Genomic DNA, 20066 nt, shown 5'->3' on the forward strand with positions numbered 1-20066 from the left:
ATACAATCTACAAGATGCACTACAGACTCTTTTGACAGCACCTTTCAAGTCTATGATCTCTACCACCTAGAACTTCACATTCTCCTCGAACTGCACATTCCCCTCCAATCCACACACCATTCTTACTTGCAACTAAACCACCCCTCCTTCATTGCCATGGGGTCAAAACTCGAGAACTCTCTCAAATATTCTTTATTAAGAACTATGTTGTACCTCCACCAAGACCAAATATCCTTCCTAAAGTGCAGTGCCCAGAATTGCTCACATTACACATGGTGTGATCTGAGCAGGACTTTACATAATTACAGCATAACTGTGTTCATTGAGCACATCAATAATTGGAAGCTGTTACAGGATGTACTTAATTAAAAAGAATGGTAGTAATCAAACACAGAATAGAAGTAGCCTCAGTGATATGGAACAAGAAAGAGATTTAGGACAACAGAGGAAGAATTCAGGTTGCTAAGGCGACATAACAAAAGCTTATAGAATTCAACATTTTATCACAAGAAGCACAGAGCACAAAATAATAAGTGGTAATGAGAAGTCTATGGAGAAGCTAAATAACATCATAGTTAGTGCCTTGAGTGGAACACTTGGCTTCAATGGAAGTGGGGGAGGAGACAGGCTGGTGCAGGGAGGCTGACAAAGAGGTTTCAGAACCGCTTTTAAATTAATTAGCCTGCTTCTGCCTCCATTATTACCTTTCCCATCTGAGACCTCTGCAAGGTCCTCTGGTCAATCAGTTCATATGTTCAGATATAAAAAGTGTTGTGTTTGTTTTTTAAAAAGTGAGACACAAAGATACAAGTCAAGATTTTATTGCATTTTAATCAAAAGAATGAAACCCGACAGGCTCGTGGCTGGAGCTCTCTCCTGGGGATAGCATATCACACTCACAGGATTGTGATTACCACCACATTTGGTGAAAGATCTTTATCAGGCCGCCAAGACAGGAAAGCAGCAGCTCAGTTTAATACCATATCCGAAGGGAAACATGTTTATCCTAACATAAACTGAGCTCAGGTCCCTTGAGCAGAAAAACCCACCAAGGAGAGGCTCAAGGATTAAAAATTTAAGCCACACACTTTTATTAAATCCAGAACCTCAGTGACCTGAGACCTACTACAGTCCTTCAGTTCAATTCTGCTGCACATAACAAAAATGAATGGAAAAACCCAGGCTTCGCAAAGGACAGAAATTATTAAAAGTTACATGGCAGGCACTGTGGCACTTGCTCACTTTAAAGGACGGTGCATTTGGCACAGTGAAAAAGGTTTTTGGTATGGAAAGGGAAGTGACTTCAGGTATATTACAACTTTAATAATATCTCAAATATCACTGATTTGGAATATCACTGAGACAGTAACAACAGTTAAAGTCCTGGCCACCTTTTAATGTTTCATACAGCTAAGGAGAGGTGTGTCATGGGGTTGGTAGGCTTGTTTCTACAGTTAACTAACTGTCAGAGAAATTAGACCAATAAATTAGAGATCACAAAGCACATTTCGAAGTGAAATTAACAAACAGTTTATTAGTGCGGCAATATCGCAGAACAGAAATTGACTAAGCTGAAACAGCTCAGTCAGTCTGTCCAGGAAGCCGAGAATTCCTTTCCTCAAACGGAGGATGAAGCCAGGTTTTATAAGAATAATTAAAATGGGGAAAGATACAATGTATTTGGAAATTAAGTAATCCAGTTACAAAATAATGATAATTAAAAAACAGTTATCGGAAGAATGTCCTGATTGTCGATGCGACGTAACATCCTGACAGTATCAATGAGCTCTTGATGGAATCAGGAGATTCCAGCTCTCTTTGCCGGTAGGTGAGAATGTCTCTTTTGAAACAGTAACATGCTTCCATTGTTCCTGTGCTGGGAGTGAGGTCCTTTGGTGCCTCTCTGTTTGATTTGGCCTTTGTGTGGCTTTGGTATTGCTGTGGTATGAGACTGCCCTCGGGGCTTTGGGACAATTGTGTTGACCGGGTATAGTTAGTGTGTTTTGGGAAGTGTATTCCTTTGTCTGTGAGTGATTATAGTTTTGTCTGGTTTCACTGGTCAGCCTGTTTGGTCACTGCTGAGGCATTCTGGGTGTTTCTGGTATAGTTTGGCCAAGTTTACTTTCCTGTGTTGTGTGTGGGCCTACTATGGGTAGGCCGGATGGCAGACCTTTTCCCACACTGACAAATCCAGCACAAATGGAGAAAATGCAAGTGTCCGACAATGTAATGAGCAGTTGCTGACAATCCCAACCTGATAACCAGCCACCCCGTAAACTGGAAATCATTACATATTAACCCTCTTCGTAGTTAAGTAGACAATTTCGCATTGATGCATTAACTGCACTTCTTCTGAAATGCGAGTTCTATTAACTCATCAATCTGGCAAAGGTAGAGAGAACTTTAGTCTGTACCTAGTGCCTGTGATTGCTGTGTGTGAAATACTGACACTGGTACCAAAGAGGAGGAACAACATCTGAACAAACATGGGTTAAAAAGCAAAACATTTAGTGATCACTTCTACCTTGGTTTATGAGTGTCTCATACATTCCACAGCACATTACCGAGTGACTATTAAAAAGAGAAGCAGTGATTTGGAGAAAGGCACTTTAGACTATACACGTACAATCCTGATGAGGGGAAAGAGAGAGTGAAAGCAGTCTGAATCACAGTCTATGGTAGCTGGGAGCTTAGAGGTGAAGCTCACTGACACCTCACCATGCAACATTCCACTACCATGAGATTGTTCATTAAAAGTACGTTTCCACTACAATACAACATTACATCAATGTGGGCAGTGAGGAAAAGAGAGGTGGTTATGGAAACACTCATACCACCAAAGTGTACGAAGAAAAGTTCTTCAGTCCAAGCTTACCTAGTGGCAGAGTTTCTACCCTGTTGCTTATGGTTCGAAAACTGTCAGAGCATCCAAAGCATTGCAAATGCCTAACCGTCACTGAAACCTCCAATACTACAGCACTAGCCAGCTAACAGGGGCAGGAGCTAAATTCCAAAGTGGGAAAGGGTGAACAGAGTGATATTCTCAGCAGCAAGCAAAGTACCTCAGATTACAACGGGATCTTGATCAGATGGGCCAATGGGCTGAGGAGTGGCAGATGGAGTTTAATTTAGATTAATGTGAAGTGCTGCATTTTGGAAAGGCAAATCAAGGCAGCACTTATACACTTAATGGGAAGGTCCTGGGGAGTGTTGCTGAATAAAGAGACCTTGGAGTGCAGGTTCATTGTTCCTTGAAAGTGGAGTGTCAGGTAGACAGGATAGTGAATAAGGTGTTTAATATGCTTGCCTTTATTGGTCAGCACATTGAGCTTAGGAATTGGGAGGTCATGTTACAGCTGCACAGGACATTGGTTAGGCCACTTTTGGAATATTGCATGCAATTCTGGTTGCCCTGCTATAGGAAGGATATTGTGAAACTTGGAAGGGTTCAGAAAAGATTTACAAGGATGTTGTCAGGGTTGGAGGTTTGAACTATAGGGAGAGGCTGAATAGGCTGGGACTATTTTCCCTGGAGCATTGGAAAATGAGGGGTGACCTTAGAGGTTAATAAAAGCATGAGGGGCATGGATACGATAAATAGACAAGGTCTTTTCCCTAGAGTGGGGGAGTCCAAAACTAGAGGAGATGGGTTAAGGTGAGAGGGGAAAGATTTAAAAGGGACCTAAGGGGCAACTTTTCATGCAGAGGGTGGTGTGTGTATGGAATGAGCTGCCAGAGGAAGTGGTGGAGGCTGGTACAATTACAACATTTAAAAGGCAGCTAGATGAGTAAATGAATGGGACGAGTAATGAACCAGATGCTGGCAAATGGGACTAAATTTATTGAGGATATCTGGTCGGCATGGACAAGTTGGACTGAAGGGTCAGTTTCTGTGCTGTACATCTTGATGACTCTATACTGTGGAATTTTGAGAAACCCAATCATCATTTTTGGTCATAACATTGGCTCGAGTGTAGTCCTAAGGAGTTATTAGGTGACCTCCTGTCTTTGATAGCCCTTTACAAACCAAATACCTTTTTTATAACATAAGTATTCTAAAAAATGTAAAAGAAAAGCATATTTTTAATGAAGTGAAGTGAAAGTCACTATTGTCACAAAGGACCAGATTCTGCTCTCTCATTGGTGGTGAGTACATCCCACGGGTCACCATGCCTCAGGGGAAGGAGTGACGTAGGGAAAATCTCCCCCACTGAGGGAATAGAGACCCTGCTGTTGGTGTCACTCTGCATTGCATGCCTGTCCTCGGATGCTGCCTGAATTGCTGTGCTCTTCCAGCACCACTGATCCAGAATTGCAATCCAGCAGTCCAGTCAAATGAGCTAACTGTTCCTCAAATGGAAACTCCAGCAGCTCCCTTGAGGAGTGGGCTTTTTATAACTGGTGTGGCTCACAGCAGCTTATAGTATAATATGGAGGTGGCAGTGCTGGACTGGGGTGGACAAAGTTAAAAATCACACAACACCAGGTTGTAGTCGAACAGGTTTGTTTGGATGTACAAGCTTTCAGAGCACTGCTCCTTTGTCAGGGGCTCAGTGGTTAGCACTGCTGCCTCACAGCATCAGGGACCCAGGTTTGATTCCTGCCTCAGGTGACTGTCTGTGTGGAGTTTGCACATTCGCCCTGTGTCTGTGCAGTTTTCCTCTGGGTTTTCCTCCCACAATCCAAAGATGTGCACATCAGGTGAATTGGCCATGCTAAACTGCCTATAGTTAAAAGGTGACGTGGCACCGGTTGTGGTCTAGCAGGTTTGGTTGGAGGTGCTGGCTTTCGGGGCACTGCACCTTTATCGGGTGGTGTTAGGTGCATCAGTCGGGGTAAATGCAGGGTAGTGGGTCTGGGTGGGTTACTCTTCAGAGGGTTAGTGTGAACTTGTTGGGCCGAAGGGCCTGTTTCCACACTGTAGGGAATCTAATCAAGTAAACCTGTTGGACTATAACCTGGTATCGTGTTAAACTCAGTTTATAACAAATTAATTATTATTTCCTAAATAATCTAGGACAATTAAGTGGGACTGAAAAGGTTGGTTCGGATTAAGTGCATTTTTGAAGGACTTAAATTTACTGCTGCAATTTTGCATTGGACTTGCTGAGCACAGAAATACCTCTTGTCCTGTCCCTGCAGGCAGATCAGAAACAACAGCATTGTGGTTATATTGTTGAAGCAGGGAGTTAAAGATCAGGACTATAAATCGCGACACATGAATTCAAATCCAGCTGGGGACTCTGAGTTCAGTGAGTTAACTTGGTCATACAGAACTTGCACTGCATTGGCTGAAAAAGACACATCTATTTTAAGCTTTCAATTTTGCACTCATCAGGACAATTCACAAGAATAGCAAAAGAAACAGAACATACAATATATACAGTCGGAGAGGAAAGTGCCGATTGGTTACCAAATGGACTAATTGGTATTTTTTTCAGCAACACTCAGCGAATCACCTAAATTTAGAATAAGCAGCCAATGGCAGTAATAGTGACTGTGTAATTCCTGGATTGCTCCAAAAACCCCACCTGCTTCGCTCCCTGCCTTTTTGGGAAGGCAATTTGCCATCCCCACCTCGCCAAACCTATGTGTGACTCCAAACCCTCCTCCATGCAGTTGACTCTGTACTGGCCCCTAAAGGTGCCTTAGGGAACTGCTGGGTTGTGAAGGCAGCTGTGCCTCAGATTCAGTTTCCCATTGGAAATTAGGGATGAGTAACAAACACTGGCCTTGACAGGATTGCTCAAATGCAGTGAATGAATTAAAAAAAAACCCTCAAAGCATTGACTCAAAGAGATGATCATAACAATGTTTACAATCTGGTGTCTTTGGAAATACACAAAGAAAAGCAATTGAGTCTCAGGTTGAAACTTAGTTTGTTTTTTTTTTCCAAATGCAATCTCAATGGACTGTTTTGAAATCAATCATGCAATTCTAATGCCAGGAAGGTCATGTGCCTAGAGACAACAAAGCTGCTGATTCTTCCATTCTGTTACATTTGATAGGTAAAGAGAATTTGGTCAGTAACCAAATCTGCCGCAAGTAATGGACAGAGTAAAAACAGTGTTTAAAACAGTACAGCCACATCCAATCAATCAAATTTTGCATCAGCTAGGAAGACAATTAAACTTCATATGAAATTTATGTTCCTGAGATCAAGAAAATAGCAGAGGACTAAGGCTGAACGACAGTCTTGATCAGACACTATAGGCCAAATGGCTTCCTTCTGTACAATAGACATTTTTAATCAACTATTCAGATGTGTATTGACACTCCCTAAGGCATATAAGACTCAAACCCAAGCCTTAAGCACCAGAGGCAGGGACAACACAACTATCTGCAAGAGTCCTTCCTTCTGTACACTTTTAAGAATTCTGCTAACTAGCAATATTAGGTACGTATAGAAATCATTCACAGAGATTCCATCTGACTTAAACACGCCACTCACCTTTTTAAAATCATGAGTAAGGTTAATGACAGAAAAAATTATAAGAGAAAACATTCCAACTGATGACAGGGCCAGTAGTGCAATGTACATTCAGCAATATGCCCCACGTACTGGGGAACTTCAAAAGGTGGTGTAACAGCCTGCATTGAAAACTCAGCTCAACCCCAATGGAAAATGTTTGCCATATTAATTCAGAAACAAAATTTATTTTTAATTATGACTGAAGGTAGGTTTGATTGTCACTGCAAACACTGATACAGTGCTCATTAGGTTGGCAGGAAGTTTTCTACTTTTGACAACATTGTCTCTTTAATCATAAAAAAACACTTTAAAACAGATTTCCATCAAATTAGTGGAACTGCAGGACAAAAATATTAAATTCAATCCAATGAACGTGAACCAAATGATGACTAATTTTATTTTTGCATAAGAATCACTGTTCCTAATGCAATTACAATAGCTGACCAACATAGAAAGTTAAGTGATTCAATTGAGCAGAATGTGACTGGTGAGAATTAACAGCTCGGTTGTCAACAGCTTCAAGGTTATGCTGTTTCCGAATTTTGCACTGAGCTAGACTTTAAGATCTGATAACACCTGGTAAACTGACTCCACAACAGTCTGCAAAGCCTTGATCTTATCTTGAACACTTTGCTTTGCAGCTTCTAGCATCTTCTATGTCTCAACTTGGGAGTGGCTAACATAAACTGCTCCAATCTGGTAAGGTACCAGTATTATATTTTCACCAAGCATCATTATATCATTACAGGTATTGCTGAATCTAACTGAGGTATTTTACAATGATTAAAGCAATTGATAGGACAGATAGAAAGTAAGTCCGTGGCGCTGTGAGACTGCAGTGCTAACCACTGAGCCACCATGCAGCTGAGTAGAAAAACAAAATAGAGGGGACTTTTCCTGTCTAAATGGAACCTTTTCTTTTTTCTTCTCCAGTGTTCCACACAGAACTATAAGGAAACACTAGAGCTCTCTTGCATTGTTTTGACAATGAGCTAGCACAGACATGCTGTGTCAAATAGCTTCTGCTCTCCCAGCCTCTGTGGTTATATGTACAACAATACTGAATAGCTAACAATGCATAAGATGCATTCCACTTGCTACACAGTAAAGATTACTGACTAGCTATTAAATTGGTATCAATGTCACCAGGATTAAAAACTTTCCGCAGCTGAACCAGTGATTACAGTAGACCAAAATATGTATACAAATGCTCGAGTAAAAATTAAAACAAAATCTCTATTATCTGACTGTTAATTCTGCTTTGAATGGACTTTGTTCATTGAAGTTCAGCAAGAGGAAGAGAGGTTGTTAAAAAAAGTGATTATACATACAGAACATTGCTATGCTAAGAAGGTTTAGTTTATAGATCACATTTAACCTTGCATCTGATAATGAACCTATGAATTATATAAAGTTCTTTGACTTTACCTTTCATCGTTTATTTGGTTTTCAGCGAAAGAATATTCTGAGCAGTGATAAGCATGTGCTATATATATCTATATTGCTGTAAAACACAATGACTTGCCTTCTGAATCAATGCACTATACGCAACTTGAATTAGATATTCAAGTTGCGTATAGTGGTAGCTAAATTCTATCTTACGTCAAATCTTAAAATCTATCTTACATTAAATAGTTTTAGACAGAAAACATCTCGTGATGGTAAGCATTCAGTGCTGAAGTATTCTCTGCACTTGTCATAGCCTTCAATAAAGACAAAAATATACTAAAAATATGCAATGCACACAAATTGGCATAAATAAAACTATTAGTAATTTACTTAAAGTGGGAAGACTTCATTTTTATCGGAAAAGTTGACAGTCAGGAATTTGACCCCAGATTTCTAAAGTTGACACATAACCATCCTGTCATTGAAAATGATGTCCCGGATGTACTCACGAGATCAGTCTTGGGCAAGTCCTGATAGTCTGCAGAATAGTAGGATGATGGTCGGGACACTCCATTGCCATCAGATATAGGTTTAGGTGGTTGGGCGTGCTGTCTATATGTAGCACTTTTTGGTGTCCAGCAGAAAAGATTGATAGATTCTCGCACACAACGTTCAATGTCAATTTCTGAAAAACCAACAAAGACATCATTTGGTAATGATGGACACAAAAGCCAGACCATTCAACATGCCAGTTCGGTCAACTGAACCCAGCCATCTGCTTGTCTCACTGAAGCCACACTCATGACTACTTTAGAGAACAAACAGTGGTGATTCAGTCACTGATCTCTTCTAAGCTCACTACAAACACATGTTTCTCCCTTTCTTGCACCCATTGCCTTCCTTTCTCTCTGACAATCTTTGCATTTGTATGAGCAAGCTACAGAATATGCTGTAAGTAAACAAAATAAGACATGTTGATTGTTGGAGAGCTCCGTGTAGAACAAAGAATTACGATTTACGAGTATCAAAAATTCATTGAGGCAGCTGAGAATGAAACATGGTGTACAAAGAAAATAAATTATATCTTTTGCACCATAATTCCCACTAGAAATGTTTTGCCCTCAAGATGTAGACCTGAAGTGCAACGCATTTTGTAAATAACTAAATATTGTGTGGAGCATGTAGAATGGCGACAGGTTGAATTTTTTGCAAATTGTGAATATTCTGTAATGCAATCCAATTTTATGAATAAAGTATATTTATGGGGAAAACAGCAAACTACCAAGAAACCAACACAGGACTCAGCCTGAAACGTTAACTTTCCTGTCCCTGAATGCTTTGTGACCGGCAGTTCTCTTCCAGCTCCATTTCTATTGACTCTGACTTTGAGCATCTGCAGTCCTTACTGTCTCCTGGACATATCTGGAATCATATTTATATATTGCTAAATAAACAAACTAATTACTGAAGAAGTGTAGCTCAGCCAGCGTACATTCTCCAATCAACATTTTCAACGTGCAGGGAATTAGTCTTTTATAAAAAAAGCTCAAAAGGTAAATAAATATTTACTTGCGAATAAATAACTGTGGATTTTAAATCCCTTGAAGCATTGCTGCCATAGTAAAATGAATCATGAAATGAAAGCAGCCACATCATGTAGCCACAAGTGAAAAACATAACTTACTGCACAAAGGAATTTCTGCTTTGGGTGAAACAGCATTAGTCATACTCCAGGACTATGCTTCAGGGGCCAGGCATACACAAGAAATTGCCAGAGTACGTTCACAAAGTGACAGACTTTGGCTGGGAGCCACATCAGAAGGGAGCTACAGGTGCTATTATGTTACGCTCCCTACTCTTGTACCTCTGCCAATGCTGATCAAGCTGGCTTTGTCACATTATTAATAAATCTTTGGTCAATAATAAAATGGAATGAAATGTGTAAATTGTGTTACCGTACTACGATTTATAAGTTAATAAACAGAATTAAGTATCAAGAAGGTCTGTGTGTTATCGGAACAATGGATTTGGCAAGAACACGTCCAAAGAGTCAATGAAGTGACACAAAGATATAGTTTAACTCAAGGCACGAGCAATGCTGGGTTATTGGTAAGCTTGGTAAACAAACAACAAAATTACAAGCATGTTGACAATCATTCCAGTCAGTTGCCAACATGATACCCCAACACACAAATAATCTATACAGAACACAAACTGATGCTCCATTCCTCAAACTTACTCACAGAGGAGGAATCAGAATGTATTACTGTACTGGCTACATTATAATTATATTGAACTCAGAGACCAAGTAAACTGCAAACAAACTCACCTTTGAGGAGCACACATTTCTGAGTGTATGAATGTATATTTCCTTTATCGCGTGAGCTACATAAATCAATTGAGCATTGATGTTTCTTGAAAAGTCTTTGGAAATACATCAGTATTTATTTCTCTCTTCTGTGTTTTCTTTCCTCCAGATCCTGGGACACAGTTCCATAAACACCAGTTACCTTTTGCTATTTTGTCCAAATGGCTTTACTGCTTATGGTTTCCGTGGAAAGTGAATGCTCATAGGCGATAGTGGAGATTAATCCTGTGCATTCATCTACAGAAGCACTTTGCAATTGGAACGCTGCACAGCAAACACAGACAGGAACATGGACAGATTTATGTTCCCTCCCTAGCCCAGAAACACTGAATCCAATTGCAGTGGCCCAAGTTGACAGCCAATTCACAACAGATTCTGGGATCTTCCTCATCCATAAGACTCTGCTCCAAGACTGTGCTTTGGAACTTACTGGGGACAGTACAGATTCTTAACAGTGTTTCCGAAATGAGAGATAAAGGTTGTGTAATCACATGGGAGGCTTAAACAATGCAAACTTCTATGTCCTTGCCTGGGGGCTGCTGATGTACTTGTGTTCAAAGCTGTAAAACAGTGCCCTGGAGAATGTATGGGAGAAGACATTGCTTCCTCTGTTTGATCCCTTATCTAACAGCCTCTTTACTTGCCCTTAAGAGTTACCAGAACATTCACCTAAGCAGCTGCATCCAACTATCGCCTGAAGCAGGGATTTAAAATACTGTGCGGATACCACTGTATCAGCAATGCAGATTTCACTGATCGATCTCCATTACAGTGAAGGGAATAATACAGTTGCAGTTCATCTTGGTAAGCAAGGGTTAGAGTTAATAATTTGATATTACTCCATCTACAATATAAGCCAATGAGTGAACCTTGCACAACAGATATCTACACCTCTTCTTGTTGTACACATCCATTACAACTAACACTTGGCTTCTGGTGTGACCACTTCAATCACATCAAATCAAGTTTCCAGCTTCTGCGGATCCCTTCCTGAGAAATATACTGTCAGGCAATAAGCGGGTGCTTAGACAGGGCTCCTATAAAATATGATAGGATGCAGAGACACACACACGCACACCATTTCTCACTCCCTTTTTTCTGATGGCTCTATTTTCAGCTTTTCATTTGGACCAGCGACATCCTTGCCTCAGAGTCCAAGTTTACATCGATTTTGTGACAAACATACAGGAAAACCTACAGAACCTCGTGACGAATTGTCCAAAAAGCTATTAGAATCTACAGGACCATGTTCTGGAATATTAGATATTTTCCATTTAACGTGTTCACAGATGTTATTACTCTGCAGCAGGTGGGATTTGAGTCTAGGGTGGCTGACCCAGAGGTATGGTTAATAACAGTAGCACAAGAGACCTGTTTCTGAGTTTTAAAGTAAATGCTGTTTAAGTGACAGTCTTTCAAGCATATTTTCTATTGGTCTCAATTGGGATATGAATTGAATTGATGACCAAATGAAAAGTTTGAAGCAGATTAACATGATTTTCTAGTTTTTTGCACGTCAATAGATTGGTGATTGGAAAGAGCTCATTGATCCTTCTCTCACTAACTTATGGATAACGCATAATGCATTTATTATGCTACAATTGCCTGTGGAGATTGATCTCAATTCACTCACAAAACATTTGTTGCATAATCTGCATTCTCCTTGCTTTGTTAAGCCACTATATTGGAGGTAGATTCAAGAACACAAGACAAAGTATCAGAAGTAGGCCATTGAGTCTGCTCTACCATTCAACAAAAGCTTGGCTGATCTGATGATCCGGCAAGACAATTTTCTTGCCTTAAGCCTGTAATCCTCATTCCCTTATTAACTAAAAATCTGTCTATCTTAACTTTGAATATATGCAATATCCAGAATTCCACAGATTCACAACTTTCTGAGAGAAGATATTCCTCCTTATTACTGTTTCAAATGTGTGACCCCTGTGATCTGAGATTGTGCCATCTGGTCCCAGACTGTCCCTCACAGGGAAACAACCTTTTCACATTTATCTTGTCATGTCCCATAGGAATCTTGTATGTCTCAATAAGGTTGTATCTCATTCTTTATTCCAAGAAGTACAGGCCTAATCTACTCAACTTCTCTTCATAAGAGAGTCCCTCCATATGTGGTATTAGTCTTGAGGACCTGTCTGAAATGCCTCCAATGCAAGTGATCTTTCTTTAGAGAAGGAAGTGAAAACTGTTCACAGTATTCCCAGCTGTGTTCCCAGCTTTGTGTAATTTTAACAAAATCTCCCTACTTTTATACACCATCCTGTTTGAAACATGGTATATATCATTCATTTGTGGAATGATTCAGGAATAAAAAGGCCAAATATGTTTATGACAAACAAGAACCACAAGTTGGTAAATAGTGGTGTTTGTGCAGTGTTATTGCCAATCTGTAAGTTTTCAAATGCCACGTTCTAAAAGCTGGCCAGTCCAGTTGTACCATCAGTTTGTTCATGATTCCACAGAGAATTTAGGCTTTAGTTTTGGTCATCTGTACTCCAAGGCAATGTCAGTGAAATGACCAGGAAATGTACCAAGTGAGTGAGTTCTCTTTAATTCTCAGGAGGATCAGAGGCTAAGGAGGTGACCTTATGGACTTTTATAAAATCATGAGAGCACAGATAAGGTCTTTTGTCCCAGGGGATGGGGGAGACCAAAACTAGAAGGCATAGGTTTAGGATGAGAGGGGAAAGATTTAAAAGGGACCCAAGGGACAACTTTTTCACACAGAGGGTGGAGTGTGTTTGAAATGAACTGCCAGAGGAAGTGGTGGAGGCTGGTACAATTGCATCATTTAAAAAGCATCTGGATGGGAACATGAATAGGAAGGGTTTAAGAGGGATATGGGCCCAAGTGCTGGCAAATGGGACTAGCTATTTCAATCTGCAGGTGGACTGGGACTATCAGGTTGGTCGCCGATCCCAATAAAAGTTGTCTATGGAACGTCCACAAGGATGTCTTTTTTTCTCAGAGCAGCTTGTGGTAGAATTCTTGAGGGAACAGGATATCTAGTTGTCATGGAAGAGTTGGACCAAAGGGTCCGTATCTGTGCTGGACATTTCTGTGACTATTTATTCATGGAGTGTGGGCATCACTGGCTAGATCGCTAATCCACGAATCAGGAATGGACCCGGACCATAGAACAGACCGTCACCATAGGACAGAACAGGACTACACACCGCAAAAAAACGGCACTAAAAGAAAAAAGAAACTAACACACAACAAAGAGGACACCACAACACACACCTGGGTTAAAAACCTCTCCCACTGACAGCTCACAGACACGGAAAGAACAATACTGGCCAAGGGACTCAACTACAACCACAGGGACGCCAAGACAGCAGACTTCCTAGCAGCACTAGAATGCACACTCAGGAACAATGGACTGACAAAAGAGACACAACAAACAGTGAGACAAAGTATCGTACCCCTGATAACAAGGAAAAGACAAACACATAACCTCAACACCAAGGAGAGGGAAGCACTAAAATCACTAAGAAACGATAAGAACATAATCATACTACCAGCAGACAAAGGCAGAATAACGTTCATCCTGGACAAAGCAGAGTACATCCAAAAAGGACAACAACTACTTGCAGATACCAACACCTACCAAAAGAGGGAGTTTGACCCCACCCCACAGCTCACCAATAGGATAAACAACACACTGAGGAACCTACAAAAAAACGGACAGATCACCAGGTCGGAGCTACAAAGAATGAAACCTGAAAGCAACAACACCCCCAGATTCTATGGACTACCTAAAGTACACAAACCAGACATCACACTCAGACCCATAGTATCACTACCAGGGACACCATCACACAAACTGGCGAAAGAACTACAGCAGAAACTGAAACACTTGATCAGCGGATCCAGACACTCTATACAATCAACATAGGAATTCCTGGACATCATCAGAAATATACACATAGACAAGGAAGAAACCATGGTCTCATTCGACGTAACGGCACTGTTCATGTCTATTGACAAAGCCCTAGCCAGAGAAACAATAGCCAACCTGCTGAACAGACATAACAGACAACAGGACGTTGAACCCATCAACAAAGAAGGCATACTTAAACTACTGGACTTGTGCCTCACAACACACTTCACATTCAACAACCAGATATACGAACAAATCAATGGAACACCCATGGGCTCACCGATCTCGGGACTCATAGCAGAAGCAGTAATGCAAAGGTTAGAACAAACAGTCTTACCACAAATTCAACCCAAACTCTGGGTCAGATATGTGGATGACACCTTTGTAATCATTAAAAACACGGAAATAGAAAAAACACACCGGATCATCAACGCCACACTCACAGGAATCCGATTCACGAGAGAGGAAGAAAAGGACAACCAACTCCCATTCCTAGACGTGAGGGTACAGAGAACACCTAACGGAGAATTCACCAGAAAGGTATACAGGAAAGCCACACACACAGACCAAGTCCTGAACTACGAAAGCAACCACCCCAACGCACACAAACGAAGTTGCATCAAGACACTATTCAAAAGGGCCACAACACACTGCAGCACACCAGAACTGCAAAAAGATGAAGAGGAACACCTATACAAGGTATTCGCAAAAAATGGATATCCTCGCAATTTCATCAACATATGCCTAAGGGAAAGACAACAGAACGAGGACATGCCGCAACCCAAAGGACTAGCCACACCACCATACATCAAGAACATCTCTGAAATGACAGCCAGACTACTGCGACCACTAGGACTTATAACAGCACACAAACCAACAGCCACTCTCAGACAACAACTCACCAAAACGAAGGACCCGATATCCAGCATGAGCAAAACTAATGTAGTGTATAAAATCCCATGCAAGGACTGCACAAAACACTATATAGGACAAACAGGAAGACAGCTAACGATCCGCATCCACGAACATCAACTAGCCACGAAACGACACGACCAGCTATCCCGAGTAGCTACACACGCAGACAACAAGCAACATGAATTTGACTGGGACAACACTACCATTATAGGGCAAGCGAAACAAAGAACAGCCAGGAAATTCCTAGAAGCATGGCACTCATCCACAAACTCCATCAACAAACACATCGACCTTGACCAATATACCGGCCACTACAGCGGACAGCTGAAACTGACAACCGGAAGCGGCAGGGACAGGCCACTATAAATGCCGGAGGAAACACCACAGAAGCGCTTCACAGGAGGCTCCCAAGCACTGAGGATGTCACCTAGACAGGGGACGAAACGTTTGCAACAAAAACTTCCAGCTCGGCGAACAGAACCACAGAGACAATTATTTCCCCATTCCCAAATGCCATTAAGGCGGCACGGGGAGCTGCTTTCTTGATCCTCTGCAGTCCATGTGGTACAGGTATAGGGCCTGCAGTTAAGCATTCTGAGCAATGGAACTGTACAGAACAAGGTTCCGGTATAGAGTATGGCACAGAAAGTGTGCTTTGCAAAACCAAAAATATTAAAACTATACAACGCATCTCTGCAAAAAAAGTTATACAATCACCATTAGAATAATCTGAAATCCTTGTGATGAACACAAACCATTCAAAAACACTTCACAATGTAATTACATCCAATATTCACCATTAACATAATTAAGATTTTTTTAAAAGCATATCTTCATTTTGCCATTACTGATAGCATCCTTATGTAAATTCTTCTGGATGTGATCCGGAATGCACTCCCTGCAGTTAAAAGGGACGAAGGAAAAGAAATTCAGAGGGACATAAGTGGGATTAATTGGATAGCTCTTCCAATAGCGCAATGAGTTGAACAGCCCACTACATCACTCTCTGAATTCACAACTCCTTCAGTTGCTTGGTCTATTGAGCCATAGGGAACAGCAGAAATGGGTTTAGCGTCTTCTTGAATATTAAAGATCCCTTATCACTATTGCAAACAGGTATAGCACAGGGGAGATATCCTTGGTTCCCTTGCCAATGTTCATCTCATACTCAATGTTATAAAGTTAAATCACTGGTCATTATCACATGGCTGTGGGCATTAGCTGTATGTAAATTGGCTGCCACTTTTCTGATGTTGCATATTCAAAGTACACTGTTGATTACAAATCGATTTAAGATTTCAGATGGTAATGAAGAGTGATGTGTGCATGCAGTTATTTCCTTTATTTCAAAAATGCCTTTTGCATAGAATTCTTCAATTATTTTTATATAAACGGGCCAAGTTGTTGATTGACCATCTTTTATTTCTCCCTTGTGAATTCATAAACCTTTCCTTCTTAAGTCTAAATTCATAGTAGAAGTTCAACTCTTCCTTGATAGTCCTGAAAGCCACATTCTGTGCAGTTATTTAAGGGCTGGATTGTTACAGTCTAAGAAATATCTACAACATTATGTTCTGCTCTCTCTTCTTTCCTAATTCTCTACCCATACTGCTTTACCACAATGAGCCTCATTTACATTAAGTAGCCTCTAATGAGGCACTTGAACAAAATCCATTTGAAAATATACAAAATGCACCCAACTCTCCTTCAATAATTCATTGTTATTTTCTCAATGTACCCTACACAATTATTCAGACTGATACACGCTGTCGAGGAGAAAGTGAGGACTGCAGATGCTAGAGATCAGAGCTGAAAATGTGTTGCTGGAAAAGCGCAGCAGGTCAGGCAGCATCCAAGGAACAGGAGAATTGACGTTTCGGGCATAAGCCCTTCTTCAGGAATGAGGAAAGTGTGTCCAGCAGGCTTTATCTTAGCCTGCTGGACACACTTTCCTCATTCCTGAAGAAGGGCTTATGCCCGAAACGTCGATTGTCCTTTTCCTTGGATGCTGCCTGACCTGCTGTGCTTTTCCAGCAACACATTTTCAGCTTATACACGCTGTCTGCAATTAACTAACCTATGTCTTTTTTAGTGTGTGGTCATTTTTTCCAATATTACAAATAATCTTAAGGAGCTTCTCAAAAATCAGGTTAGACTGACAGTTATCTTCATCCATTTTTAACTTTAAGGAGGAAGAGGGCCAACTTTCCTGTCCTTTGACATGGCTCCCAAGTAATAAACTCCTGTCCCTAAAATGTTTCCTTGCTAAAAACTAATTATGTGAGATAACAGAGAATGACAGTTGATTGAATCATTGAATCTCAACAGTGTGAAAGTAGACTATTTGACCCATCAAATTCACACCACCTCTCTGAACAGCACCCCACCCAGACCCCTCCCCCACCTTCTTCCTGTAACGCTACATATCCCATGGCTAATCCACCTAGTTTGCACATCTCCGGATACAATGGGCAATTTAGCATGGCTAATCCACCGAACCTGCACATCTCTAGACTGATACCTTGTGCTTTCTTGGTGCAGGTGAAAAAGCTGTGTCTTAAAATATCAAATCCTCCCTGTTCGACCTGATTCTGTAGCAGGGAAAGGCACTACAATTTTCTGTTTGCTATTTGTTGTAAGACTTTAACTGTGATTTTGCAAAGGAAAGGTAGAGCCTAGTAGTGCTGTGATGGCTGAATCACTGAAAGTTAAGATTTATTTAGCAAATGAGGCTAGATGAACATGAAATACAGACTAAAATAAAACAAAGAACTGTGGATGCTGAGGATCTGAAACAGAAACAGAAATTGCTGGAGAAACTCAGCAGGTCTGGCAGCATCTGTGGAGAGAAACCAGTTAAAATTCTGAGTCTAGTGACCCTTCTTCAGAACTGAGACACTGGACCTGAAACATGTGAAATACAAATGTTCATTAGCAGGACACAAGGTCATTTCTCTCCACTAGACCTTTGCTCTTGTTTACTTGACAGCTCTGTCAGGAAATTGAATTGTTGGTAATTAGCATCACCCCTCCAAGTTGTTCCCTTACCTTCTCTGTAATCTTCAGCTTATCCAAAGTTCTGCTACCCCTGTGTCCTTGCTTATACTAAGTCCCATTCACCACCATGTCTGAATTTGTTGACTCGTGTCTGCATGGACTGGATTTTAAAATTCTCATCCTAGTTTCTATTCCCTCTGTGGCTTCACTCATTCATATCTCTGCAACCTTGTTTGGTCCTACAGCCTTCAGAAACCTCTGGTTTCTCCAATTCTGGTCTCTTAGGTGCTCCCGGGTTTCACTGCTCCACCACTGATGGCCATGCCGTCAGATGCTCAGGTCCCAAACTCTTGAATTTATCCCCCTCTTTCCTCCTTTAAGGCACTAATTAAAACCTCTCTCTGATTTGTGATCACCTCTCCTAATATCGATTTACATGGATTGCTATCACATTTCTTCAACAATGCTTTTGTGAAGAATTGTGGGATATTTTATGACATCAAAAATACATCAGAAACAGTTAGTCTTGTCCATTTCTTCATGTCACTTGTACTAGTCCTATTCCCATGCCACCAAACTGGAGTCAAATTCTGGATTCAGAAGCTGATCTCACATTAAAATTCATGTTTTCATCTACTCATGCAAAGAATTCTTAAAAGTGATTCTAAGAATTTACTAGTTTGGTTTTCAAAACAAGGTGAAGTTGGTAAAATTATGGCTGCCTAATTGTTGGCTTATTTTTCCATTTGTTCTTGGAATAAATCTGACTTGCAGTTTGTGATGGAATAATAAAAGCTGTTTAGGAAGAATACCAGCAGCCATTCGGGATGTGCAACAGAAGCTGAACAAATCCTAGTGTGTAACCTGCTGTTATCAGGAGCATATGTCGTTAGTTCTGAGGTACAGTACTCCCTGTCACGGTGTGCTTCCAATTACAAGCTCAACATTGCTAGAAGAGCAAGTTTGTTCCTGGAAATTGGAATGTGAAGTGAAAAGGCCCAGGATTTAGAAAAGACTACATAATTGGCTTGATGGTAGGAAGCAGAGGATGGTAGTGGAAGGATGCTTGTCGGACTGGAGGCTTGTGACTAGTGGAATGCCTCAGGGGTCAGCACTAGGCCTGTTGCTGTTTATCATCTATATCAATGATTTGAATGAGAACGTACAATGCATGATTATTAAATTTGCAGATGACACTAAAATAGGCGGTATCGTGGACAGTGAGGAAGGTTATCAGAAAGTGCAGCAAAACCTTAATCAGCTGAGGACGTGGGCCGAGAAATGGCAAATGGAGTTTAATATAGACAAGTGTGAGATCTTGCATTTTGGAAAGTCAACTTAAGGGGGGAGTCTCATGGTGAATGGTAGGGCCTTAAGGAGTGTAGTGGAACAGAGGGACCTTGAAGTTCAGGTGCACGGTTCTTTGAAAGTGGAGTCACAGGTAGACAAGGCAGTGAAGAAGGTTTTTGGCACACTGGCCTTCATCAGTCAGGGCATTTAGTATAGATACTGGGAAGTTATGGTGTAGTTGTACACTATGTTGGTGAAGCTGCACGTGGAATATTGTGTTCAGTTTTGGTCACCTTGCTTTAGGAAGGATGTTATTAAACTGGAAAGAGTGCAGAAGAAATTTACAACGATGTTACCAGGACTCCATGGTCTGAGTTATAGGGAGAGGTCAGACAAGCACTGACCTTTTTCTTTAGAGCGTAGGAGACTGACAGGGGATCTTATAGAAGGGTATAAGATCACGAGAGGCACAGTTGGGGTGAAGAACATTATAGATCAGGACAGAATTAAAAGCATTGGAACCATGTTATTTGTACACACTTAATAATGAAAATTAAATTGGTTGAGGTGAATGTTTCTTCTTAGCATGAATGCCCAACAATTACAAACTGTTCCAGATTTAACAACACACAAAGTATAATACAGTAAACGTTTTCTTAACTGGCACCTATGGGACCGTGAGTCTGCCAGTTGATCAAATATTCTGGTTATCAAGAGGTCGACACAATAAATGTAAA

The 20066-nt window shown here is 40.9% G+C and overlaps 1 protein-coding gene across 2 annotated transcripts in view; it reads right to left on the reverse strand.

The window, feature by feature from the left end:
* tbck (TBC1 domain containing kinase) overlaps positions 1-20066 on the reverse strand; it is a 202672-nt gene that overhangs the window by 78038 nt on the left and 104568 nt on the right. For both annotated transcript variants that reach the window (XM_043674337.2, XM_043674336.2), the window contains exon 23: positions 8371-8546. In XM_043674337.2, the coding sequence (XP_043530272.2) occupies positions 8371-8546 (176 nt within the window). The remainder of the gene's footprint in view (positions 1-8370; positions 8547-20066) is intronic.

The sequence above is a fragment of the Chiloscyllium plagiosum genome, unplaced genomic scaffold, assembly GCF_037043375.1.
Source record: "Chiloscyllium plagiosum isolate Xiang-an unplaced genomic scaffold, Cpla_swu_hap1 HiC_scaffold_36, whole genome shotgun sequence".
In the NCBI taxonomy this organism is placed as follows: Eukaryota; Metazoa; Chordata; class Chondrichthyes; order Orectolobiformes; family Hemiscylliidae; genus Chiloscyllium; species Chiloscyllium plagiosum.